At 40.6% G+C, this 27,673-nt stretch overlaps 1 protein-coding gene across 1 annotated transcript in view; it reads right to left on the bottom strand.

Moving 5' to 3' along the window:
- LOC132805590 (serine-rich adhesin for platelets-like) overlaps positions 1–23,739 on the bottom strand; it is a 110,782-nt gene extending 87,043 nt beyond the window's left edge. The window contains exons 1-8 of the mRNA XM_060820724.1: positions 23,723–23,739; positions 16,432–16,481; positions 10,979–11,081; positions 10,791–10,867; positions 10,532–10,696; positions 4,721–4,865; positions 4,178–4,254; positions 3,937–4,098 (exon numbers count right to left, since the gene is read on the bottom strand). Of these exons, the coding sequence (XP_060676707.1) occupies positions 3,937–4,098; positions 4,178–4,254; positions 4,721–4,865; positions 10,532–10,696; positions 10,791–10,867; positions 10,979–11,081; positions 16,432–16,465 (763 nt within the window). The 5' untranslated portion in view covers positions 16,466–16,481; positions 23,723–23,739. The remainder of the gene's footprint in view (positions 1–3,936; positions 4,099–4,177; positions 4,255–4,720; positions 4,866–10,531; positions 10,697–10,790; positions 10,868–10,978; positions 11,082–16,431; positions 16,482–23,722) is intronic.
- Between the last annotated feature and the right edge of the window lie 3,934 nt (positions 23,740–27,673).

Below are 27,673 nucleotides of genomic sequence, written 5' to 3'. Positions count from 1 at the left end.
GAATACTGAAGGAAAGACAACAGAGGACAGACTGCAGAGGAAGATACAAAAAGAAGATTCGGCAGCTGGCTGGTTTTGAAATTTGCTTTTTTTAAAAGTCTTTATCGAGGTTTTTATTGCACCAGTATTGTAAAGGGGAAGTAAAAGGTAGGTTTAAGAGGAAGTTGTAAATTGTTGTTTAATGTTCTCTTGTGGACTTAAAGAATAAAATTCTTAATTTTTACTTTAAATAGTGACCTTTGGGATACTTCTTTGTCTCTTGGAATTTAACAGATTGTGACGTGAGGTGAGCTTCTCTGTATGTTGGGTTTAAATTAGCAGAGGGTTTGTCCCATGTCGTAACACACACCACACCACTTTCCTCAGTCATCTCACTCTTAGTAAGTCATCCTTTCCAAACTGCCTTCAAGCATGCAATTCCATCTTAATCTATTATCATATTAACCCTCTGGAATCACAATCAAAATAAGATAACATACAAGAGTACAGCATAAGGGTAAGTTCAGAACATTCTTTGTTTGGCAAGAGTTTTCAGGGAATGGTCCAGTACAACATTATGTCACATGTTGTTCAGATCCGTCAGTGAATAATGTGCACTGCATCATTCTATCCCAGAACCTTCAACCAGTCTATTAAGGCGGCACGGTGGCACAGTGGTTAGCACTGCTGCCTCACAGCGCCAGAAACCCGGGTTCAATTCCCACCTCAGGTGACTGACTGTGAGGAGTTTGCACATTCTCCCCGTGTCTGCGTGGGTTTCCTCCGGGTGCTCCTGTTTCCTCCCACAGTCCAAAGATGTGCAGGTTAGGTGAATTGGCCATGCTAAATTGCCCATAGTGTTAGGTAAGGGCCAAATGTAGGGGTATGTGTGGGTTTCGCTTCGGCGGGTCGGTGTGGACTTGTTGGGCCAAAGGGCCTGTTTCCACACTGTAAGTAATCTAATCTAAGTCATCATGATTCACTGCATCCCCTCCCCTCAGTGCCCACATGATAACATTTTAATGACTGATAAATGTAACGTGATGGTAAAGTCCTCGAGAGCGTTGCTGAACAAAGACACCTTGCAGTGCAGGTTCATAGTTCCTTGAAAGTGGAGTCTCACGTCGATAGGAGAGTGAAGAAGGCGTATGTTTTTATTGATCAGTGCATTAAGTATAGGAGTTGGAAGGTCATGTTGCCACTGTACAGGACATTGGTTTGGTCAGTTTTGGAATATTGTGCACAATTTTGCTCTCTGTCCTTTAGGAAGAATGTTATGAAACTTGAAAGGGCTCAGAAAAGATTTAGAAGGACGTTGCCAGGTTTGGAGGAATGAGCTGTCGGGGAGACTGAAGAGGCTGGGGCTATTTTCCCTGGAGCATCGGAGGCTGAGAGGTAACCTTATGGAGATTCATAAAATCATGACAAGCACAGACAAGGTAAACAGACTAGTTGTTTTCTCTGGGCTGGGCGAATCCAGAACTAGTGGACATAGGTTTTACATGACAGGTGTAAAAAAATAACAGGGACCTAAGGGGCAACGTTTTCACACAGAAGGCGGTGTGTGTATGGACTGAGCTGGCAGAAGAAGTGGTGGAGATTGGTACAATTACAGCATTTAAGTGGCATCTGGATGGGTATATGAATAGGAAAGGTTTAGAGGGACATGGGCCAAGTACAGGCAAATGGAAATATATTAACTTAGAATATCTGGTCGGCATGAACAAGTTGGACGAAATGCTCTGTTTCAGTGCGATGCATCTCTATGAGTCTTTGCCTAACCCAGGCCCACAATTTGTGGACATCCTAGTATAAATATTGAACTATCATGCTGTTTCGTTTATTACATTTTCCTCAGTCCTCCACACGTCTACATAGTGTTCACTGCTCACTCCATATCATTCACTTACCAGCATCGTGTCCTTGAGGAGGCAATCGCCTTGAGGCGTTATTGACACACTATTACTTCAGAAACTTACCTAATGATGGGTACGCAGCTTCAAACGCTGGCAGGGTAGATTGATTGTCAGAATATTACACCTCTTCTGCTCATGTACTTTAGGGAAGGAAACCTATCATCTTCCCTAGTGTGGCCTTCATGTGACCCCGTACGCAAAGCACTGAGGGTGATTCTTAACCTTCCTCTGAGCAATTAGGGATGGGAGTAAATGCTGACCCAGCCAGCGATGTAAAGAAAAAGAAACTACCTCTTTCTCCTGAGTGTTCCAGCTCCCATTCACTGTGGTTATCGATTCTGTTACTGCCTCACCGGCTTAACTGCCTTCTCCTTCTTGTTCTCCACTGTCTGCCTCTTTATCTTGTACTTTGACATGTTTCTGACTTATTTCAACACTGTGAATCTCAAGGACTATCGTCGACATATTGGATTGTTTATTATGTATCCAAAGACTCAGGATGGTGTGCCTAGGCCGGGCCTAAATGACTGCTAGAAACGTGTTACCTGGACAAGGCCGAACAAGATTTTCTGTTAAGAATCTCTCAGTCTGAGCGTCTTTTGACCAAGAAATCAACCTCCAGCCATCATAGAAAATAAATTTTCCTGCCATCGTCCTGGATGAGATGTTTTCACTCAGAGAGTCATTGAGTTCTACAGCATGTGCAAACATTGCCCTACAAGTCCCTTTTAAATCCATCTCTTCTCACTTTAAATCACTGCCCTTTACATTTGGACTTCCCTATCCTGGGGAAAGAAGACCTTGGCAATTCACCCTATTCATGCCCCTCATGATTTTATAAACCTCTTCAGGTCACCCTTCAGCCTCCACACACCAAGAAAAATCGCCACAGCTTATTCAGCATCTCCTATAGTCCAACCCAATAATCCTGGCAACATTCTTGTATTTTTTTTCTACGCTCTTTCACGTTTAACAACATTTTCCCTTTGGCTGGGGGAGTAGAATTTAGCGCAATATTCCAGAAGACGTTTGAGGAATGTTCTGTACAGATGCAATGTGACACCCCAACTCCGATACTAATGCATTGTCTAATAAAGGCAAGCGTATGAGAGACCTTTCCCACTACCTGTCTACCTGTGACTCAATGTTTCGGAACTAATAATCTATACACCAAAGTCTCTTTGTTCAGCGGAACTCCGTAGGACTCTACCATCAATTGTACAAGTTCAGCCCTGAATTAGCTTATCAAAATACATCACTTCACATTTATCTAAATTAAACTCCATTTAATTTGCCATTCCTTAACACATCCAAACAAGGTCCTGTTGAACACAGATAATCTTCTTCTTAACCACCAGTTTTGATGCCATCTGCAGACTTGCTTAAATTACAATAAGAAATAAAAGGATTTTTAAAGAAAATTTTCAGTAACAATTCTACATGTTGAATTTAGTGTAAACATTAATTGCTGTTACCAGTGCATTATCACAGCAATTTGTTTTTGATTTCTTGGTTTCAGTTTTTCAACCTATTCTCAAAACAATTGCCAAAGGTGGCAATGCTTAAAAATTTGGACACATTTTCAGGATTTCCCTTGTCTATGTACAAAAAATATTGCATTATTAGCAACCTGGGTGTAAGTCAGTCCTAGAAACCCATTATGACTTCTCAATCGTAAAAACAGACATCCATTATTAACACTTTGAAGATCTGGAGCATTTAGCTGTTATAATAGAATGTCTAAAAACTGACAGCTATTCATTATTGATATTTCCATTTTAATTCTTAAATTCTGAAAGTATTAACGTTTCAATCCATTAGTCTTATTCTTATTTGACTAGATTCGTCTTTTGGCTTCCCATAATCAAAACACAGAGCCTCAATACCCTTTAGTTTCAGTAAATAGTTCAGTTTGTTTTAAGTATTGCTTATTTCTGTTAGCATTTCGATTTAAAAAGATGAAAGACTTCATTTTTAATACTGTCGGAGATAAAGAGTACTTAGTGTCAACTTTGCAGTCAATTCCAAACATGTAATCTACCTGTGCAGTAAGCTGAGCAGTAGAATAATGACTTCAATTCATAAACGAAGAAACTGGTACAGTTTTTGACCTTTATCTCATGCACCCAATAGCAGGGGTTTCCATTCCAGTTAATACAAACTGTTCTTTTCACTTCCCCCTCAAGTCTGTCCGGATGAGAACCTGAAAGTAGATTTATAAATAGTGAAAGTTGTAAATAATGTGAAAAGTGCCAACCTGATGTTACAACATTCAAACATACCTTGTAACCAGGCACTGGAATAAGCGGAGCAGCGATGTGTTGGAACTACTGACTCTGACATTTTCCATCCGCCAGAACTGAAACAGAGATTAGAGTCAAACTCTTAATTAAAAGTATGTATTAAGCGACAGACCAACGGGCAGGTTGAATGGTGCAGTAATCATAACAATACGGCTGGGAATAGGAAGGAAGTTATCCCACTGGGCTACTAAAGTGAAGATCTATGCAAGTGCTTGGAGTACAGGGTTTGGCACCCACCACAGCAGCTCGTGGTAAGCAATATCAACGAAGGACTCTAAAATTAACTGGTCTGTGATGCCAGGCACCAAGTGATATGGTGGGTTCTTAGTTGCTCTTTGATATGACCAGCAGGTTCCAGAGGAGCAGAAAATGACTACAACACTTCAAAAAGACAGCACACTTCGTAATGACAATTTTGGATGGGCAACAGGTTTTGACATTGTGGAATACCCTATGGGAAAAAATAACGAAAAAGATCGCCTTTTAATTTAATAATGCATCTAAAATTGATCTTCTAATTACCTCTTAAATCTGTACCATCCATAATTAGTGTAGGTATCACACATTAGCATCTTTGAGCATTCCAAATTTCTACAACTTGTACTCCTCCAGGGCTGATCCAGGACAGTGTGATCTTCGCAGGGGTCACTTTGTATTAAATCCGTAACTGAGGAACAAAAAGGTGTTTATTTTAAGATAAAGTGCACTCCATGTCACTTAACAACTTCAGTTTCGCCAGCCACGCAGTTCATTAAAAAATTGAATAATTACTCCCTGTATAATGCACACAGACAGTCGTGTGCATTATGGCTTACTTTTCAGACAACAGAAAGTTTCCTCTTCACAACTGTTTTAGTTTCTGATTTCCAGCATCTGTAGTTCTTTGAGTTTAGAATGTAATTCACTGTCAATCTCTTCCAGGTATGCCCTTGTTGAAGTTTTGCTCATCTCTTTGACAGGATCTCCGTTCTAATCTTTAATCTTGTTCAACATAGTCACTGTAGTTGTCGCTCCTAGCGTTTGACAAGGTATTTGCCAAAACTCACGTGCACATCCTTGTCAAATTGCTCAGTGACTCCCTCTGGCTCAGGCTCGTCCCACATAAATTCCAAGTCCAGTTTCAGCCAGCTTTGCAAAACTGAGTTCTGAAGAAGGGTTGCTGGTCCTGAAACATTAATTCTGCTTTCTCTCCATAGATGCTGCGAGACCTGCTGAGATTTCCCCCCGAAATGGCTGTTTTGTTGCAATTCCATCTTTCAACTTTTGGTTGGGGGATGTGGTGGTCTGGTGGTAAGATCTCTGAGCTAGTAACCTGGATGTCCAGGTAATACATAGAGCATAGAATCGTAAGGATAGTTCAGACTCTTCGTCCTCGATGTTGTGGTGACCTTTTATTCTACCCTCAGCTCAAACTAAACTACGTTTAGCTCTGTGTATGTTCTGTGAACCGGGGTCGAATACTAGCCTGATGGATTTGAATTCAGTAAAAACCTGGAATTAAATATCTAAAGGTGACCATAAAACCATCGCGGATTGTCAGCAACGAGTGTTTGGTTCACTTCTCCATGAAACACAGAACTGTACAACAGAGGAAACAATCCATTTGGCCCACATTGTTCTGCCGAACATGACGCCAAATTAACCTAAAGCCGACTGCCTGTGCTTGGTCCATATCTCACCATTCCTTGCATATTCATGTGCTGATCTGAAAGTTCTTTAAACATAGTCATACAAGATTCAAAACTTTGAACTGATTCTCACTCCGAGTTCATAAAAAAAATCCCAGTAGTGAACTCCACAGTTGACTGTGAAGTCACAAACTTCTGTGGAAATAGATCTAAGAAAAACAAAAACAGTGAAATGCACAGCTGACATTGGTGAGAATGCTTTTTCGGAACTTCTCAGAGCTGGGAATCAGGTAAGTGTTTTTTTATCTTATAAAACATAGACATTTGTTATAAATCCATAATAGTAAGAACCTTTCCTCATGTATGTGTTACCGAGATCTGTCTCTCGATTAAGTCTTCTTAATATAAAACACAGGTACTAAGTTACTGTGGCGCAGTGTGTTTAGAACAGTAAGACAGTGCTATTTTGTGGAACTGTAGATTGTTCAAGTGATTAGATGATCTTGATAGAGTTATATGCTCTTCCTGTTGGAGATTTGAGATGATTTCACTCTTACTGATAATTATGTATGCAGGCAGTGTGTTTGATTGCAATTCTTATCGGTTGGAGCAACAGTTAGAGAAAATGAGGAATTTACAGGCGCCAGGGATGGAGACAATTTCAGGAAGGTATAGTCTGGTAGCTGTGTTACCTCGCAAAAAGATAGGAAGAGTAGGCATCAATGCAGGAGTCTTCTGTGGTAATGCAAATCTCAAAGAAGCATGCTGTTTTGGACAATGTAGGGGTGATACACGGTCAGGAATATAGCATTACAGCCAGATTTCTGGTACCAAGCCTGGCTCCACGGAAACGAGGGTTCGTCAGCTCCAAGTAATCAGTTGTCATTGGAGTCTCTCTGCTCAGAAGCCGAGTTGAGGCACCAAAATGGTGTGTAGCCTCCCTGGTGCCAGTGTAAAGGATGTCTTGCAGGGTATTCCACAAGAGGAGAGTATTCAGCAGTACGTCATTGTACATGTTAGTACCCAACACATAGGAAGAGAAAAAGATGATGTTCTGAGGAGAAAATATAGGAAATTATGCAGGAGGTTAAGAAATAGGTCATCGGGGTAGTAACAGCTGTATTACTCTCATGCCATATGTCAGAGAGAATAAGAATAAAAGGAAAGGAGAGATAAATGAATGTCTGAGGAGTTCGTGTATTGGAGAAGTGTTCACATTTTTGTATCACTGGATCTCTGCTGGGATAGAACTGACCTGGGTAAGAATTATGGGTTGGACATGAATTGTGGGAGACTAATACACTGGCAGGGAGATTTGCTGGAGCTACTGGGAGGATTTAAATAAGTGAAGTTGGGGAGTGGGAACCCACAAAGGCTTTTGCAGTTGAGAAAACCAATAATTCAAGACAGGCAGGATCAAATCAGAGAAAGAGGTATGACTGATGAATTCAATTGCATTTATTTCAAAGCAAGAGGCCTGACTGGTAAGGTAGATGAAATCAAAGCATGGTTTGGATTGGGATATCATAACAATGAAAGAAACGTAGTTGAGGGATGGACAGGACTAGCATCTTAAAGTTGCAGTTTCTGGATGCTATAGGAGGGATGGGATTTGGGGCGTGGAATCTAGTTGGGGGGAGTGGTAGTTTGGTTAGGGAGTAACTACGTTACAGCTGTAGTTAGGGAGGAAATACTGGGGAGTACATTCAGTCGACAACTTGTGAGGAACTGAGAAATAAGGAAGGGATGATCACCTTCTTGGGATTGCATTATAGACTCCCCAATAATCAGCAAAAGTTTGAGAAGCAAATGGTAGGTTACTTTAACTTTCTTATCAGAGGCTGGCATTGCTATTGTGTTCATGACGTAGATGAAGAGGAATTTGTTAAGGAATTAGGAGAGCAAGAATTCTCATTGACAAGTTACCAAAAGGATGTCGAAGCTTTGGAGAGGGGGGAGAGGACTTTCACCAGGATGTTGCCTGGTATGGAGGGCGCTAGCTATGTCCAGAGTTTGAGTAGATTAGGATTGTTTTCATTAAAAAGACGAAGGTTGTGGGGTGGGGGAAAACTGATTGAAGTTTATAAAATCGTGATAGGGATGGTGGGTGGCAGGAAGATTTTCTTTCTCCCCATAGTTGGGGAAGTTCAAAGTGAGAGGGGAAAAGTTTAGGCGAGATATACGTTAAAAGTTCTTTACGCAGAAGATGGTGGGTGCCTAGAACGTGTTGCCAACAGTGGTGGTAGAGATGGGAAAGATTGCATTATTTAAGATATATCTAGACAGATATTTGAATTGTCAGGAAGCAAAGGGAAACGCATACTTAGAAAATAGGCAACAGGTTTAGATAGAGGGTCTGGATCAGCACAGGTTTGGAGGGCAGAAGGGCTGTTACTGTGCTGTAATTTTCTTTGTTCTTTGTTCTTTGAAATAGCCAAATTGACAGAACTCTGCAACTCCAGACTAATGGAGGCATAGGCTTGAATTCATTTGGCAAATATTGAAATTTCTGATTCATTAATGTCCTACAGGGAAGGAAATCTGCTATCAAAAGTCAGAGAGATCTCCAGCATAGAAAACAACAGTCCTTCAGTCCATCTAGTTCGCACCAGTTATAAAAAAGCAACTGAACCAGTTAGTGTTGAACTTGTGAAAGTCTCTACCACAGAAAATAGCTGCGGTCAAAGTTTCGAATGTTTTCAGGAAGAAGGTGGATATATTTCTTTGGGCTAAAGTATATGAAGTGATACTGAGTTGAATGGTCAGCAACCACCATGTTAAATGGTCTACCCATGCTCCTTTTTGTTATGTTTCTATGCTCTGTTAGAATCCAATTTTCCAGCACTTGGCCCATAGTCTTGTTGCTCTTGGTATTGCAAGTGCACAGCTGAATACTTCTTAAATATTATGAGGGTTTCTGCCTCACCACCCTTACAACGTGGGAGTGAATTCCCGATTTCCACTATCGCCAGAGTGAAAAGATCCTTTCCTCATTTCTCCATGAAGCCTCTGGCAGCTTACCTTAAATCTAAACCACCAAGTTTTTGATCCCTCCTCCAAGGGGAAAAGTTCCTTATTGTATACTCTGTCTATGCCCCTCATAACTTTATACACCTTAAACATGACCCCTCTCATGGTGTTTCCGTGTATCCCATTCCCTTGTCCTTCTATGTCTATGGGGCTCCCTTGAGTTTCTGCAGGACATCCTTACTTGACCTGGCCTACATGTGATGGCAAATCCTCAGTAACGTGGTTGATACTGAACTGTCCACTTGGAACAACTTGGATGGGCAACAAGTTCTGGACTTGAGAGAACTAATGAAACATAGCCTAGCCCTCAATTATAGACACAGAATGACTAATAGTTTAGATTAGATTAGATTACTTACAGTGTGGAAACAGGCCCTTCGGCCCAACAAGCCCACACCGACCCGCCGAAGCGCAACCCACCCATACCCCTACATATACCCCTAACTAACACTACCGGCAATTTAGCATGGCCAATTCACCTGACCCGCACATCTTTTGGACTGTGGGAGGAAACCGGAGCACCCGGAGGAAACCCACGCAGACACGGGGAGAACGTGCAAACTCCACACAGTCAGTCGCCTGAGGCAGGAATTGAACCCAGGTCACTGGCGCTGTGAGGCAGCAGTGCTAACCACTGTGCCACCGTGCTGCCCGTTTAGTATAAAGGGCTATTTCAGCCTTCTGTCTTAGAGTGTGAGGTTTTGCAGTTTGGACTGAGAAAGGATAGATTAGGGTACTGTCTAGATGGTGTGAAGTTAAACTCACCAGATATCCAAAGAGATGTACGTGCACAGATTTTTCAATTGCCATCAACACATACAGAAAACAACCAAGAAAGCGGATGGGATCTGGAAGAGTGTAATGTACACTTTCAGAAGTTATTCTGCAGCTACAAAAAGCCCTGGTTCGACCCCACCTGGAGTACTGAGAGCGGTTCTGGTCACCATATCTGAGAAAGGATGTACTGGCCTTGGTAGAAGGAAAATATAGGCTTGCAAGAATGTAAGCCTGGGCTTCACAGTTTAAGCTATGAGGACAGATTATACAAATTAGAACAGTTTTCTCCAGAATTTATTAGGTTAAGTGGTGGTCTGATTAAAGTCTTCAACATATTAACGGGAACGCTAGGAAATATATGGTTTGCCACAGGTTGGGGATTCGAGATTTAGTGGCATAGTCTGAGAATTATGGCCAGGCCATTCAAGAGATATGTTAGGAAGCACTTCTGCACAAAGGGCAGGATATTTTTAGAACCTTTGCCACAAATGGCAATGATATTAGATCAGTTGTTAATTTTAAATCTGAGATAGATTTGTTTTGTTAAGCAAAATGGTATTAATGGATATAGGCCAAGGTTACATATATGGAGTGGTGCCACAGAAGGGCCATAAACTCATTGAATGACAGCAAAGGCTCAAGGTGGTGAATGGTTCACTCCCATTCCTGTGTTCAGTATTTCCTTCGCGAAGTCATGTTCGTTGAGACCCTTTTCCAGCCATCCTGGTAACAAAAGGCACTGCCCCCATGTCCATTTGATTTGAATGAAACCTTTACTTCCTGTTTTCATGTCATATCTATCTTGTGTGACAAACAAACAGAAGGAGAGTGCATAATATTCTGAATTAATTTTGACATTGAAAATGCTTCAGAAGCATTGTAAACAAAAGTAGCATACCTGTGCAATAAGCAGCGTGGCAGCCAGGAGTTGGCTGTAAATGATAAACAAAGTAATTGGAACAGTTTTTGATCTTTATCTCTCGATTCCAGTAGCACCAATTTCCATTCAAGTTGAAACAAACTTTTCTCGTTACTTCTCCCTCTTCAACGTTTGGATGTGAGCCTAAAAATGCCGTTTCGAAATGAGTAAGCATTTAATGAATACGAACCACGAAGGCCAGTGAACAAAATTCTGGTCTGATAAAATCTGATCGTACCTTGTAGCCAGCCTGTGGCACTTGTGGAGCATTGCCTCCCTGTGACGGCAGTGTCCGGAATTCTCCGTCCACCAGAACTGGAATGACAGTAGAAAACCAATTCTTGAGATTTAGTCCCTGTGACAAATTTAGGCACAGTAGAAACTGTTGCCCATAATCCTGGTATCTAATTGGTAACTTTACCTTACCTTTGAAATTTATACCATCCGGCAATTAGAAAGTTGTCACACATCAGCTGGGCAGCGCACTCAGTCTCAGTGCAATCAATACTCCTCCAGGCCTGATTCAAGACTGTATAATTCACACAGGGGTCAGTGAGTGCTGAGTCTGCAACTAAAAGATGTTTAGCTTTAATAAAGTAATATTGAGGTTAGAAAATAAATCCGGCAATTTCGCAGAGATGACGTTGAGTGGAACCTAACTTTTGACTGGTCCGACTGGTTCATCTTCTTTCCCACCCATTTGCTCCAACCCCCTCTCTGACCTATAATTTCCATCCGCAGCTTCATCTACCGATAACATTCTCTGCTTCCGTACCCCCAGCCTCACCGCCTCCCATTTACCTAGCCCACAAGTCTCATGCCTAATGAAGTGCTTATGCCCAAAACGTTAATTCTTTTGTTCCTCGGATGTTGCCTGAACTGCTGTGTTTTTCTGTCCTCTCGACTCTAACTTCCAGCATCTGCAGTCCTCACTTTCGCCTAACATTTGCAGACAAAGTTTGATGTGGATAAGCGTGAGGTTGCGCATTTTGGCCAGAGGAATAGAAAGACAACGAAAATGAGAGAAATTTCAGAGTGATTGGTGCAGAGGGTGTCCTCGTGCATATGTCACAGAAAACTAGTATGCAGGTAATAATGCAGGCACGTGGAAATTTGGCATTTATTGGAGAATTAATTACTCTTACCTAAGGAGAAATGTAATTATATTGGAGGCAGTTCTGAGGAGTTTTATTGCATTGAGTCCACAAATGAAAGATTAATTTTTTTCATAGAGATTTAGCAGTTTAAGCCTATACTATATACTGCTTAGAATACTGAAAACAGATATAACTGAAGTATAGAAGTTGGTAAAGGGGACTGAAAAAGTAGACATGGAGCAAATGATTCACACTGTGTGAGAGATCATGGTTTTAGGACGAGGAATAGCATATTGTAAAGAGAGATGAGGAGAACTTACTTCTCTTAAATGGTTGTGAATGTTTGGAATTCACTATCACAGAATGTGGTGGACATTGTGACGTTGAATACATTTAGGGTGGAAGAGACTCATTTTTAATGAGCAATGATTTCATGAGATATAGATAGTAGGCAGGAAAGTGGAGTTGATGCTAAATGGTGAAACAGGCTCAAGTTGATGCATTGTCTAGAGCTGCTTCTAGATTATTTCACATTTCAGGAGACTCGAGGACAAGAGGGCATAATTGCATAGTTAGTGGGTCGCCTATTTAAGAAAAATAAATACAATTTTGATTTTTTTTTTTACAAAGCGTAGTGGGACTCTCCGGAATTCCTTAATGCAGAGGATTACAGAGGGTGGCTTGTTGAGTACATTTAATGCTGACAGAAGCAAAGTAATGCGCATGTTAGAAATATTTTAAAAATCGCAGAAAATCCCAGGAAAACTCATCATGTCTGGCAGCATCTTAATGGGCAAAAATAGAGTTGACATGTTGCGTCCAATATAACTTCTACAGAAGTTCGAAGCAGTTCCTGATAAAGATAGCCTGTAAAATGTTACATGCTGCCAGACCTGCTCTCTTTATCCAACAATTTCTACAATCAAGACTGAGTTAGTCATATTTTTAGAGAATAAACAGTTATGCGGAGAAGGCAGCAAAGTGGATTTGCTCATTATCAGGCCAGACATGATATTGAAGCAGATTCGATGGGCCGAATGTCACAGGCTTGCTGCTTTGTCTCGTACTTTTGTGATTCCAAGTTGCTGCTTTTGTCTTTGACTTTATGGATTTCATCTCCGAGTGAAATTTAAATAGAAATAAATATCTGTTAAAGGTAGTTAATTATTGCAAGTCTTCAAGCTTGCAAGTACTTGATGGCACAGCAGTATACCAGTTGCTTATTGATTCAGAATACAAGGTCAATATTCTGGGAATTCAAGAATTAAACTAATCTTACATTCAAAGCTGATATATTTAGGGTGTAGATTTGCTCGCTGAGGTATAGGTTTAATATCCAGACATTTCATTACCTGGCTCGGTAACATCATCAGTGGCGACCTCTAAGTGAAGTGAAGCTGTTGTCTCCAGCTTTCTATTTATATCTTTCTCCTGGATGGGGTTCCTGGGGTTTGTCATTTCCTGTTCGTTTTCTGAGGGGTTGATAGATGGCATCTAGATCTATGTGCTTTTTTATGGCGTTGTGGTTGTAGTGCCAGGCCTCTAGGAATTCTCTGACATGTCTTTGCTTAGCCTGTCCCAGGATAGATTGCGTTGTCCCAGTCGAAATGGTGTTTTTTTTTCATCCGTGTGTAGGACTTTGAGGGAGAGGGAGTCATGTCTTTTTGTGGCTAGCTGGTGTTCATGTATCCTGGTGGCTAACTTTCACTGGTTCACCTCCTTGGTGAACTTTATGCCTGTGAGGGTGTTGTTGATTATGTTAAATGTCTCTTCTATCTTGTTTTGTTTTGTGATGACAAAGGTGACATCTACGTAGCGAACCCAGATTTTTGGTTTGACAAACAGAAAGAAATTTAGCCACCAGGATACATGAACACCAGCTAGCCACAAAAAGATACGACCACCTCTCCCTCATAGCCCTACACACGGATGAAAAAGAAAACACCATTTCGACTAGGACAACGCATCTATCCTGGGACAGGCTAAGCAAAGACATGCCAGAGAAATCCTAGAGGCCTGGCACTACAACCACAACGCCACACAGCGCATAGATCTATCAACCCCTCAGAACACGAACAGGAAATGACAAACCCCAGGAACCCCATCCAGGAGAAAGATATAAATAGAAAGCAGGAGACAACAGCTTCGCTTCACTTAGAGGTCGCCACTGATGATGTTACCTTGCCAGGTAATGAAACGTCTGGAAAATCAAACCTACAGCTCAACGAGCAAACCTGCACCCTAAACCTCTAACTGAGCTACAAACCTTCACAAACCTTCACAAACCTTGCGCTGATATATTTAATGGCGATCATAAGGATTTGGGGCGACAGGGTTTGATTAGGAGTAGTCAGCATAGCTTTGTGACAGGGAGGTCATGACTCATAAATTTGTTGGAGTTCTTTGATTAAATGACCAGGAAGGTTGATGACGGCAGATGGTAGATGTGGTCTATAAACATTTCAGTTAGGCATTTGATAAGGTCATTGACATGGTAGGTTCTGGACATTTAGACTGAATGGAATCCCCGGAGAGATGGCAAATTTAATACACAATTGGCGTAATGGTAGGAAGCAGAGAGTAATAGTGGAAGGATGCTTGTCAGACTGCCAGCCAGCAACTAGTGGGTTGCCTCAGGGGTTGGTGCTGGGCTCATCGTTATCTTTTAGATTAGATTACTTACAGTTTGTAAACAGGCCCTTCGGCCAAACAAGTCCACACCAATCCGCTGAAGCACAACCCACCCAGACCCATTGCCCTACATTTACCTCTTCACCTAACACTACGGGCAATTCAGCATGGCCGATTCACCTAACCTGCACATTTTTGATGTGGAAGGAAACTGGAGTACCTGAAGGAAACCCACGCAGACACGGTGTGAATGTGAAAGCTCCACACAGACAGTCGGCTAATGCGGGAATTGAACCTGCGTCTCTGGTGCTGTGAGGCAGCAGTGCTAACTACCGTGCCACACTGCCATCCACTGTTTGCAATCTGTGTCCATGATTTGGATAAGAATGTAAAAGGCAATATATGATTAAGATGTTTGTACATGATGCTAAAAGAGGCAGTATCGTAGATGGTGAGCAAGATTATCAGAAATTGCAACAGCACCTTGATCAACTAAGGATGTGCACTGAGAAATGTCAAAATGGAGGTTAATATAGATAAGAGCGAGGTCTTGCATTTTGGAAAGTCAAATCAAAGTAGGAGTTTCATGGTGATTTGTAGGGCCTTACAGAATGTAATGGAACAGAAGGATCTTTGAGTTCACGTTCAGAGTTTTCTGAAAATGAAGTCGCAGGAAGACAGGACAGTGAAGAAGGCTTTTGGCACACTGACCCTCATTAGTCACAGCATTCTTTATACAGGTTGGGAAGATATATTGCAGTTGTACAGGACGTTGGTGAGGCTTGCTATAGGAAGAAATCTACTACATTGGAAGCAGTGCAGCAGAAATTTACAAGGATGTTCCCAGGACTCACTGATCTGAGTTATAAGAAGAGGTTGGACAAGCTAGGAATTTTTTCTCTACAGCGAAGGACATGGTGGGGTTGGGGGGGTGGAGGTTGGATTTTATGGAAGCATATACGATCATGAAAGGGATGGATGGAATTAATGTACTTGGTCTTAAGATTAGACAGGAAAGAATAAAGGTGAACCTGAGGAGCAACTTCCTTGTGCAGAGGGTGGTGTGCATGTTGAATGACCTGATTGCAGAAGCCATTGATTGGGCACATGAAGAACATTAAAAAAGAATGTGGATAGCTACATGTATAGGAAAGGATTAGAAGGATATGGGTTAAGAGTGTGTTACTGGAAAAAGCACAGCAGGTCAGGCAGCATCCGAGAAGCAGGAAAATCAACATTTCAGGCCAGAGCCCTTCATCAGGAATGAGCAGGAATCGGAATGCCCTTCTGATGAAGGGCTTTGGTCTGAAACGTTAATTTTCCTGATCCTTGGATGCTGTCTGACCTGCTATGCTTTTCCAGCAACACACTCTCTACTCTGATCTTCAGCATCTGCAGACCTCACTGTCTCCTGAGAAGGATATGTGCCAAGTGCAGGGAAATGGACATTTTGGTCAGCATGGAAAAGTTTTGGCCAAAAGGCCTGATTCTGTGATGTCAGACACTGTGACACTAACATTTTGACTGTAAATACAAACACATCCAAATTTTGCACAAACATTTTGAGACGTTTAACTCCTCAGTTCTAACATGTGAGTTATAATATTGTGGTTGAATGTTGCTTACCCTCTGAAGTTGCCTAATGAGCCATACAATTTAATGTCAATTAGCGACTGGCAACAAATCATGGCCTTTCCCAAGAAAGAATAAATAATTTGGTTCTATTTATGATGGGATATTTGAATATTATTAATCCATGTCTGTCTAAATTTACATATATGATCATTAACATTTGCAATGATTATGAAGACTGGGGGCACGCCTATGGAATATAGATATTAAGTAAAATAGAAGGAAATAATGGGAGAGCGATAATTGAATCAGATGCTGAAAGAAAGTGGATTTACAAATATCAGAAATCTCACATAGCAGGCTTAAAACATTAACTTTCTCTTTCCACAGACGCTACCAAACCTATCATTTTCTCCAGTATTTAACTTTCGTTTCAGATTTCCAGTGTGCACAGTAGTTTGTTTTTATTCTTTCCACAATTCCATTAGCCTTTTATGGAATCAGATCTCTGTGAAGCCTGTCTTGTCCTGTAAAGACATTCTAATTATATCGATGCTGTCTGTAATGAAAATTACTCACGCAGGTAACCCAGAAAGAGCAGCAAAGTTCTCATCACACCAGCTGATATCCTAGAAAGGAGAATATAGTATACCAATTAGGCGGGGTGAATTAAATTTAAGATATAATGGGGTTACAATAAGGAGTTGTACAGCAGTGAAAATGCATTCCAATTCAAACAGTATATTCATTTCCAACGGGTGAGCACTCACGCATCTCTCAAGACATAATTAGATAATCTCTATCAATGACACATCTGTAAGGCAATGAAGTATAGCTATCTCTCACACCAGGATCCCAATGAATAATGAATTCACCCTCCTTGATGTCCTTGATGAACATCAATTTCTTGACTTCAGACCTTCCTGTTTCTTGGTACAATTTAAATCCACCTTGAGCAAGAGTGACACATGTTACTGATTTGCTGTCTTTCTTCTTCCTGGCCTTTCATAACTAACTGGACAGACACTATGTTAATATGCTGGATCAGGCCAGATACTAAGGACTATTTGGAGACAGGACATGCTGTAAATCAGTATCAGAGAGAGTAGAAATAATACACACACCTCTAATTTGTTTTCATCTCTGCTTGTATAATCTGTTTACCAGACCATCCGAAAAAGAATTGGTGTTACATGTGTAGTTCACCTGCTTGCTCTCATGCATAATCTTTTGGGAACATTTTGAGTCTAAATCTCAGAACATGGAACATTTTGAGTCTAAATATCAGAATATCTTACACTTCACATCTCATAATTCACAGCTGGCAGCCCTGGTTGCGTAAATGCTAGCATTTCAGCCATTTGACTCGAGAACAGTTTGGAGGGCACAGTGGCTCAGTGGTCAGCGCTGCTACCTCACCTCACTAGGGACCTAGGTTCGATTCCATCCTCGAGACTGTAAATAGAATTTGCACATTCTCCCCATCTCTGGGTGCTCTGGTTTCCTCCTACAGTCAAACGTTGGGCAGGTTCGGTGGATTAGCCATGGGAAATGCAGGATTATAAAGTGTGTCGGGGTGGAATGCTATTCGGAGGAGAGTCGATGGGCTGAATGATCTATTTCCACACTGTAGCGATTCCAGGACAGAAACCGTGCCAGTTAAATACAGAGATGTTCGTGTCATCTACATGGATGCGGGAACACTAGACAGTGGCTAATGTTAAGTTTTCTTTTAAAAAGGCTACAAAGGAAAGCCAGGGTTGACGTTAGAAGTTTGATGTTAACATCATAGAATCCATACAATGTGGAAACAGCCATTTGGTCCAACAATTGCACACTGACCTTTCAAAGAGTAACCCACTCAGATCCAGTCCCCTGCTGTATTACTCAACATTTCCCATGCCTAATGCACCGAAACTACACACGCCTGAACACTGTGTGCAAATTAGCATGGCCAATTTATTTGACTTGCAGGTCTTTGGATTGTGGGAAGAAAATAGAGCACCCAGAGGAAACCCACACAGAAAAAGGGAGAATGTACAAACATCATGCACACTGTTGGCCTAGGTTGGAATCAAGCCTGGGACCCTGGTGCTTTGAGGCAGCAGTGCTAACCACTGAATCACCAAGTTGCCCCTTAGTTCGTGTGGGATAGGTTGTTGGAGGGGACAGAGAGAGATAACATTCGCATGCACTTGGGAAAGCAAGGGTTGATTACAAAGAGTCTTCATGGTTTTGTGCAGAGGAAATCATGTCTCTCAAAATTGATTGAGTTTTTTTTTGAGGACGCAACCATAATGATTGATGAGGGCAGAGTGGTAGACATTTTCTACATGGACTTTATCAAGTACTGGTGAGTAAAGTAACATCACACGGGATTCAGGGAGAGCTAGCCAATTAGATACAAATTTGGCTTCACAGTAGGAGACAAAAGAATGGTGGTCGAGGGGTTTATTTGGACTGGAGGCCTGTAAATAATTTATGTACACAATTACCCAAACGTGTACAGCTGGGCCACCATTACTACTCCTTTCCCCAGTGCAACTCTCTGTGTCATCATTTTCTGACATAGAGGAACTATTACCGAGTGGAATGACCTCTGCGTTTTCCTTTCTGCCTGTCTACCTACCCCTTCGCTTTCCGCTGCCTCGAGGTCACCCATTTCCTTCCTGCCTGCAGTTCCTTAGACTCTGGCATGACCACATATTTCATGTAGCCTTCAGCCTTGCAAATGTGCCTTTGTGTCTCCATCTTACGCTCAAGTTGTAGGACACAGCCCTCCAGCTATTCAAACTGGCAGCACTTCCTACAAATATGACCATCCATCCAGACTGCCAGAAGCATCCAGCAATCCTCATATGCTGCAAACAGTACAACACACTGACTTGGACTCCCCTGCCATATTCACAGAATCAAAGAAGTTTACAGTGCAGTAGGAGGCCATTCAACAAACTCTGTCTATACAAGGTCCCAAAAAAGGTATCTTTCTCGATTGACTCTAAAGTCGTATCTCTACAACCGTCTAACATCATCACTCCCAAGTTTACAAATATCTAGCTGTCGTTTGAAACTACCGTAGAATCCAACAACCTTCCAGACAGTGCATTCCAAATCTTAACTACTCTCAGAGTGAAAACGTTTCTCTTCATATTACCCCTAGCTTTCTTGCTGGCAATCTTGAGATTTTCACCACTAGTTACTGACATATTGAAAACAGAATAGTTAATGACATACCATCTATTGAAAACAGAATATCCTTCTTTGCCCTGTCAAAATCATGCAAAATTTTGAGCATAAAGGCATGACTTAATCATAAACAAAACAGGAATTGCTGAAGAAGCTCAGCAGGTCTGACAGAAACTGGGAAAACAAACCAGAGGTAACGTTTCGGGTCTGGTGACTTTTCCACAGAATTATTTATTTAGTATTCACTGTTTAATTTTCTATCCGTCAAGGAGAATAAGCCCAGTCTTTATTCCTGGCACCATTTTTGCCTTCCTTCATCCCTCGTATTATTCTTTTCAGTTAAAGTTAGAGGACCTTACTTCAAGACCACAGATAGAACGAGTTAGTTTCTTAACCTGCAGACCCTATATGCAAAAATATGCAAAAGGCTAATTTTTAAAAAAAAACACGACGAAAACAGCACAAAAATATAAATATATGTATATGTAATGGACCGCAGTGGTTCAAGGAATCAGCTCACCACTGTCACTCAAGGGCAACAAGGGATATACAATAAGTATTGGCCCAGCCAGTGATGCCAATAGTCCACGAGTCAATAGAGACAAAGATTTTAAACGTGCATAAATCATTTACTATAGAATAGTAAACAGTAATGGAAAATTCAGTAAAGGTAAAAACGACAATTCTCACTTATCAATCACTTAACTGATATATCACATTCGTATGTTCACTCAATATTTCAGGACTTCTGTGTTTTATCTCCCTGTGGTGAGCAAGAACTAATTTCTACAAGACAAGATGGGATGAAAAGCAAAATCAAATGCAAACAAACAAACACATTCTTGCCCACTCACCTAACTCTGCACCGACCAAAGTTGGAGGCGTACACTTAAATGGATGTAGCTTATGTTGAGCTACAATGAAATCTCACTTCTGATATAATGTGATCTTTGTATTCACGGTAAACTGTTTTGAATGTTACCTAATGCAAATCACTGAAGACAATGATAACATTTGAAAGTCAGCTTGCTAATTTTATTATAGAAGTCTAACTTAATCATAGACACTCCCTTCTCTTAATGATATGTCTGAAGGGCAATAAAGATGATCACCAGCATATGCAAATAGGATTTGCCTGTAAAATTAAGCTGTCTTCCTTAACACTCCATAGCAAGAAAATTGGAAACAAAACAAATACTGGTCTCGCTTCCGCAACATCCCCTGAAATAAACTGGCAAGTAATTACAGTCAGCAAATGACTAAAATTAACTTTATTCATTTGATATTTTGTTTCAAATAGAAACTTGAATTAATTGATACTGTGCAGACTTTGGCCGACATGAGTTGCACAAAATAATTCAATATGATTTCACTAACTCATGGGAAAGACGATAAGATTGAGGCAAGATTCTTTTTCACACAGAGGGTGATGGAGGAGGCGGTTGAAAAAATAGACACGTGGATAGGCATGGATTAGAGGCCTTCAGACCGTGTAGAGGCAAGGGCTTTTTAGTTTATAAAGGCTTGATGGACCCGAATGCCTGCTCCTGTGCTGTACTGTTGTTTGTTCTTCGCATTCTAATGGTCAAAGTGGGAAGTGACATCCAGTTTTCAGTAATGATAGTTGATAATTTCAGTAATAAAATATGACGTCAAGAAATATTTATGCTATTCTGATGAATGGATTTGCACTCTAGAATTGTCACTGAGTCACGCAGCAGATGATTGTTTAAGACATTTTCCTGATGTGTAGATTCATATAAACATGGAGCATGAGTCACGCATTCAGTTTTTCAAGACTGTTGTGGCACTCAGGCTGGGCATTGCTGATTCTCTTTCTTAGTACCATATTCCTGTTTTCTTCCACAATCCTTGGTACCTTTAAAACATAAACACTTATCTCTCTATTGTTTGGATAGATTCAGTGATTTTGTCTCTACATTTTTCTTAGGTAGATGATTCCACAATTCAACACTTTTAATTGAAACATTTTTCCTCGTCTCAGTCCTAAATGGTCTTCCGCATATCCTGAGACTGTGTCCCCTTGTTCTCTCAACTAATGAAGCAGTACTATTGCTGAGGGTTGCTGAGATCTGAATGTTTGAGTCTGGAGACCCTGGGTTTTCCACAACTGTTAGCACTCCCTAACTATGGAGTACTTTCTGGCACCAATCTTTTTGAAGAATCTAACCTGATTTTCAAAACTACCATTTCTGGCACAAACATGCAGACCCTCATAACCAAAATTACAATAATACATTCAGTGATCATGTAAAGTAGGTTTAGAATAGCTAGGTAGCTGTTTTGGACTGGCGTGGATGCGATGAGCTGCAGTGCATTTGGCTGTGCTGTCTGGCAAACTTGAAATTGTGCTCCCAAATTCCTGACATATGATCCAGTGAAAACAGAATATTCCTGCTTTACCCTGCCAAAATTATTCAGAATTTTGAACAGCTCCATAAGGTCTTAAACTTCTCTGCCTCAAGGAAAGCAAACCCAAACTGTTTAATCTTTCCTTCTATCTGAAACCTTTATTCCTGATCGAGTAAATACTTAATTTTCGGGATCATTCTATTCAGTTAAATTTAAAGAATTGTACTTCAAGACCACAAGAAGGAAATAGTTAAACTCTTACCCCGTTAATCCAATATGCAAAAAGTTAATTTCTAAACTATGAAAATAGCATTTTTTTAAAAATCAAGGAAAACTGTGGTTCAAGGAAGGATCTTGATTACTCTGCAGGATGATCAAATATTCAATTTGCCTGAAGTAAACTGGAAGATTCAATCATAATTCATAAACATTACAGGCCTTGCTTTTATTGTAATTTCATATCTAGACACAGAACTGACCATGCATTTACAATTAGAATAAAGGACAAGATTTTTTTCACATTAAGCTGATCCAGATAGAATACCTACTTTATTCTCCTTTCCCTACAGATAATTTAGATTTCCTTTTAGATGTTATTGTGGCTTGTACTCAAGTACAGAAAGAGAAGAGTGAAAAGTGCATTATCATACCACAAAGATCACCATTTTAGTTTCAAAAGTACCTAGGTACAAAAAAAAACTTAAGGACAAAATAGCAGAAGAAACTAAGTTAAACAAATCCTCATAGAATAAGTAGAAAATAAAGAAATAAGGTCGTAGTTAACATTAAAGTTCTTAATATAAACTAGGAAACTGAAGATTTTAAGTTAAAAGTTCAACTATATCGCTGCTTGAAAATTACAGTGACTGCCCTTTCAGTTTATTACTGTACACATTTGCAATTTCTTAACCAATTCAGGTACAAAACTGTTGCAGACCTCCACACTAAAATACATTTGTCATTTTTCCCATGTACAACTGATACAGTGAAAACAAGACAGCGTTTGTTCAGGACCGAGGGTGCTATATGGACAGTACAAACTACACAATCATACAAGCCATTATGTTCATAAGAAGTGCAAAACACATAAGTTACAGGGAAATAGAAGAATGTAAAAAATATACATTTTTTCTAGCAGCAATTCGAAGTGCAAAAGATTTCAGATGAGAAAAGAGTTCCAATCATATTGTGTAAAGGAGCCTGATGGCTTGGCATAAGAAATTATTGCACAGTCTGGCCGTGAAAGACAGATCGGTATCTTCAGACAGCAGAAGGGAGAAATGTTTGCGCTGAGGTCTCCCTCAATGATCTTCATCTTTTGGATACAGTGTGTGGTGTAAATGTCTGTAATGGAGGGAACAGAGACCCCTATGATCTTCTCAGCTATCCTCACTGTCCATTGCGGGGCTACCTCATTGGTTAGACCTTTTTTTTTGTTTCTATTGCCTTTATCCAATAATTTGTCGTGTCTTTTTTTATTCATTTAAAGATCATTTGGGCTTCTGCTAATGGTAATGTATTTTGGACTGTAGCATGAAATTCTGCCACTCAAAGGTAGTATCCATGTAATAGTCCAGCCCATAAGTTTAACTTTAAAAAAATCTAGAACAGTCAATCTCGACGTGAGTATACATAGTTGTTGTGGTTCTCTTGGCCGAGCTGGAAATTGGTGTTGCAGACTCTTCGTCCTCTGCCCAGGTGATATCCTCAGTGCTTGGGAACCTCCCGTGAAGTGCTTCTGTGATCTTTCCTCCACATTTATAGTGGTTTGAATCTGCTGGTTCCGGTTGTCAGTTCCAGCTGTCCATTGCAGTTGTCGGTATATTGGGTCCAGGTCGATGTGCTTATTGATTGAATCTGTGGATGAGTGCCATGCCTCTAGGAATTCCCTGGTTGTTCTCTGTTTGGCTTGTCCTATAATAGTAGTGCTGACCCTATTATACTATTACTATAGGACTATTACACTACTATTACACTACTATTATAGGACAAGCCAAACAGAAAACAGCCAGGGAATTCCTAGAGGCATGGCACTCATCCACAGATTCAATCAATAAGCACATCGACCTGAACCCAATATACCGACCACTGCAACGGACAGCTGGAACTGACAACCGGAAGCAGCAGGTTCAAACCACTTCAAATGCCAGAGGAAAGATCACAGAAGCGCTTCCTAAGCACTGAGGATGTCACCTGGACAGGGGACGAAACGTCTGCAGCACAAATTCCCTGCTCGGTGAACAGAACCACAACGAGCATCCGAGCTACAAATCTTCTCACAAACTTTGAGTATATATAGTAATTGGCTTACGGGCAGGAGATAGAGTGGTGGTTGATGGTTGCTTTTTGGACTGGAGGCCTGTCACCAGTAGTGTTCCACAGAGATGCTTCTGAGTCCGCTTTTGCTTGTTATTTATGTAAGTGATTTGGATGAGAACATAGAAGGCACAGTTAGTAAATTTGCGGTGACATCAAAATTAGGACATAATAGACAGTGAAGAAGGCTTTCTAAGATTACAAAGGGATCTTGATCAAAAGGGCAATGGATTGAAAAATGGCAGGTAGAATTCAATCTGGTTAAATGTGAGGTATTGCATTTTGGTTCAACAAATAAGGATAGGACTTAAATATGACATGGTAGTGTTATGGACTCGGCCAGATCACTCAAAATATTCTTAATCAGGCAGCCAAGACTATAACTTTGCAATTTGTTTCAGTAAGTGTACAGTGGAAATTACCCAGATTAAGTTAGCGAGGTTGACTGCCCGGTTTAAAACAGGCAAAACTTTATTCACAAAATTTCTCAATGAAACACAAAGATCAGAATAAAGAACCCCTAAAGAATAAAGAACTGCAGAACTGGAGAAATCTGAGTTCATCCCTTGTGGTTGGACGGTTCCTAGGCGGAAGATGAGGTGCTCTTCCTCCAACCGTCGTGTTGTTATGGTCTGGCGAGGGAGGAGTCCAAGGACCTGCATGTCCTTGGTGGAGTGGGAGGAGGAGTTAAAGTGTTGAGCCACGGGGTAGTCGGTTGGAGGAAGAGCGCCTCATCTTCCACCTAGGAACCCTCCAACCACAAGGGATGAACTCAGATTTCTCCAGTTTCCTCATTTCCCCTCCCCCCACCTTGTCTCAGTCAAATCCCTCGAACTCAGCACCACCTTCCTAACCTGCAATCTTCTTCCTGACCTCTCCGCCCCCACCCCACTCCGGCCTATCACCCTCACTTTGACCTCCTTCCACCTATCACATCTCTATCGCCCCTCTCCCAATTCCCTCCTCCCTACCTGCTGGACACACTTTCCTCATTCCTGAAGAAGGGCTTATGCCAAAACGTCGAATTTCCTATACCTTGGATGCTGCCTGACCTGCTGCACTTTTCCAGCAACACATTTTCAGTTCTGATCTCCAGCATCTGCAGACCTCATTTTCCCCTCTACCAGGATGATGCCTGATATAGAAAGTTTGAGTTATAAGGAAATTTTGGTTAAGCTGGGAAAGTTTTAAGGAGCATCTATGAGGTTGAGAGGCAGTTACAGAGACATTAGAGAGACCTTACAGAAATTTATAAAATAATGAAGGGTACAGATATAGTTAATGGTAATTGTCTTTTCCATAGGATTATGGATTTCAAGAAAAGGGGTACATTTTTAAGGTGAGAAGAAAGAGATTTAAGAAAGACACGAGTGGTCAATTTGTTTTGACACTGAGGGTGCTTTGCGATTAGAATAAATTACCTGAGGAAGTCATAGATGTGGATACAATTACAACATGTAAAGAAGATTGGAAGAAGTACATGAATAGGAAAGATTTGGAGGGATATCTGCCAGGAGCAGGCAGGTACGACTGGTTTAGTTTGGGATTATGTTTGTCATGGACTCTTTGGACTGAAGGGTCTGTTTTCTGGATGTATTCGTGTATGATTCTGTAACAATCAATCAACATTAAATACTGTATCCTGCGTGGCGTAGCATGGTGGCACAGTGGTTAGCAATGCTGCCTCACAGAGCCTGAGACACGGGTTCAATTCCCGACTCAGGCGACTGACTGTGTGGAGTTTGCATGTTCTCCCCATGTCTGCGTGGGTTTGCTCCGGTTTCCTCCCACAGTCCAAAGATGTGCGGGTCAGGTGAATTGGCCATGCTAAATTGCCCGTAGTGTTAGGTAAGGGGTAAATGTAGGGGTATGGGTGGGTTGCGCTTCGGTGGGTCGGTGTGGACTTGTTGGGCCAAAGGGCCTGTTTCCACACTGTAAGTCTAATCTAATAAGAAAGTCCACTTGCGAATTTGTTATGAAAATGTAGAGGTGTACTGTATCCTTAGAAAAGTGAAAACCAGCAAGGACTGACAAATCACGAGGAGTCTAAACAAAGTAAGAATGTAAAACTTGGGAACCAAATAGCTGAAACTGAGTTGCCATAAAACAAATTAAAATTTGGCAAATCGGTTTAAATTATGGCTCAAGATACCAAAATCCAATAAAATGTGAATGTAGTAGTTTGGTAAAATTATAACCAATGAAACAATCTGGTGTTTTGGTGTATAAAACTGGACATTTTGGACAGTTAGAATGAGAACTGGCAAGGGCATCCTCAAACATAGACTGCTAGCTGAAGAGCTCTCTGTAAGGTATCTGTCTATCAGAACTTTGTGCAACAGAACATCGAAACCGACCTGGGGAACATTTACAGAGGAAAATCTACAAAGGAGAATCGACTAATCTGTCTGGCTTTTTGAAACTGTTTTTATTTCGTAAATCTTAGTTAGGATGTTTTATTGGACTAGTATTGTAGAGTAGGAGGTAAAATATGGTTTAAGAGAAAGTAGTTGCGAATAATTGTTGGTTTTAATATTCTCTGTTGGACTTAAAGAATAAAATTGTTTATTTTTACTTTAGATAGTGACCTCGGAGATTGTTCTTTGCCTCTGGAATTTTAATGGTTTACGGTTGAGGTCAACTTTTCTGTGTTGCAGGTTTAAATTAGCAGAAGGGTACACCCCATGTCGGAACAAACTAATCAGTACTATCCTTTCACACGGCATGAATGTAGCCATATATGCAATACTGCATTTAATTCTGGTCTCCCTTATAGATGAAAGATGTTGTAAGCTTGAAAGGGTTCGAAACAGGTTTACAAGAATATGTTGGTGCTGGAAACTTTGAATTATAAGAAGAGGTTGAGTAGGCTGGAGCTATTTTCCTTAGAGTGTCAGAGGCTGAGAGATGATCTTAAAAAGTTTTATAATATCATGAGAGGCCTGGATAGGTGAATATCATAGGGTGAGAGAAACGGTGTCTCTCCAATGTGAACTTGCTGGTGCTGCAGCAGACTGGATGATTCCTTTGAATTTCTTTCGGTACAGACACCAGTCAAAGTGGGCAAGAGAGGAATCATCAAATAGTGCCATTTTATATTAGTATGTGGAAATTGGTTTCAGAAATGTACAGTTGATTTATGTTAGGAGGGGATTGGTATCAGTGACTATGTGTTACTGTTGGAATGGTAAGTTGACAAATCTCCAAGTTCTTGTAGGTTTCTCCTTAGATCTTAAAAGAAGTAGCCAATGAATTACTTGATGCATTTGGTTTTAATATTTCAAATGTATTCGATTCAGGGAATTTTTTTCTGAATAGGAAAATAACTAATTTGACTTCTTTACTTATAAAGGGAGGGAGGCAGAAAGTAGGAAACTACAAGACAGTTAGGTTATCTTTTTTCATATTAAAAATAGAAGCTATTATTCGACATCATAATAGGATACTTAGATAAGAACATGATAATCAGGCAGAGTCATTATGATTTATCACAGCGAAGTCATGTTTAACCAATTTATTAGAGTTCTTTGAAGAAAATCTTGTGCTGCTTCTAACCACTGGATGTATTGTATTTAGATTTCCAGAAGACATTTGATAAGGCGTCACATTTTATAAGATTTTAATATATTGGCAAGGAAAGAAGATTGGTTTTTTAACAGGAAGCAGAGAATAGGAACAAGTGGTCTTTTTCAGACTGGCAGAATATCAGAGTGGTGTATGGGACGTCACCTCATTATAGTTTACATAGATAATTTGCATGAAGGGAGTTAAGGCATGGCAGTCAAATTTACGACAGCACAATGATAAACTGAGTTATGAAACGGACATAAGTCCACAAAGGAATGTAAATCAATTAAGTGAGCAGGTAAGGATATGATAAATGGAGTATAACGTGGTGAAGTGTGAAATTGTCCATTCCAAGAGAAAGAATAAAATAAGAAATATA

Source organism: Hemiscyllium ocellatum, chromosome 50 (genome assembly GCF_020745735.1).
Source record: "Hemiscyllium ocellatum isolate sHemOce1 chromosome 50, sHemOce1.pat.X.cur, whole genome shotgun sequence".
NCBI classification, from domain to species: Eukaryota; Metazoa; Chordata; class Chondrichthyes; order Orectolobiformes; family Hemiscylliidae; genus Hemiscyllium; species Hemiscyllium ocellatum.
Note: the sequence above shows the minus strand (reverse complement) of the source record. Positions and strands in the feature narration are given on the sequence as shown.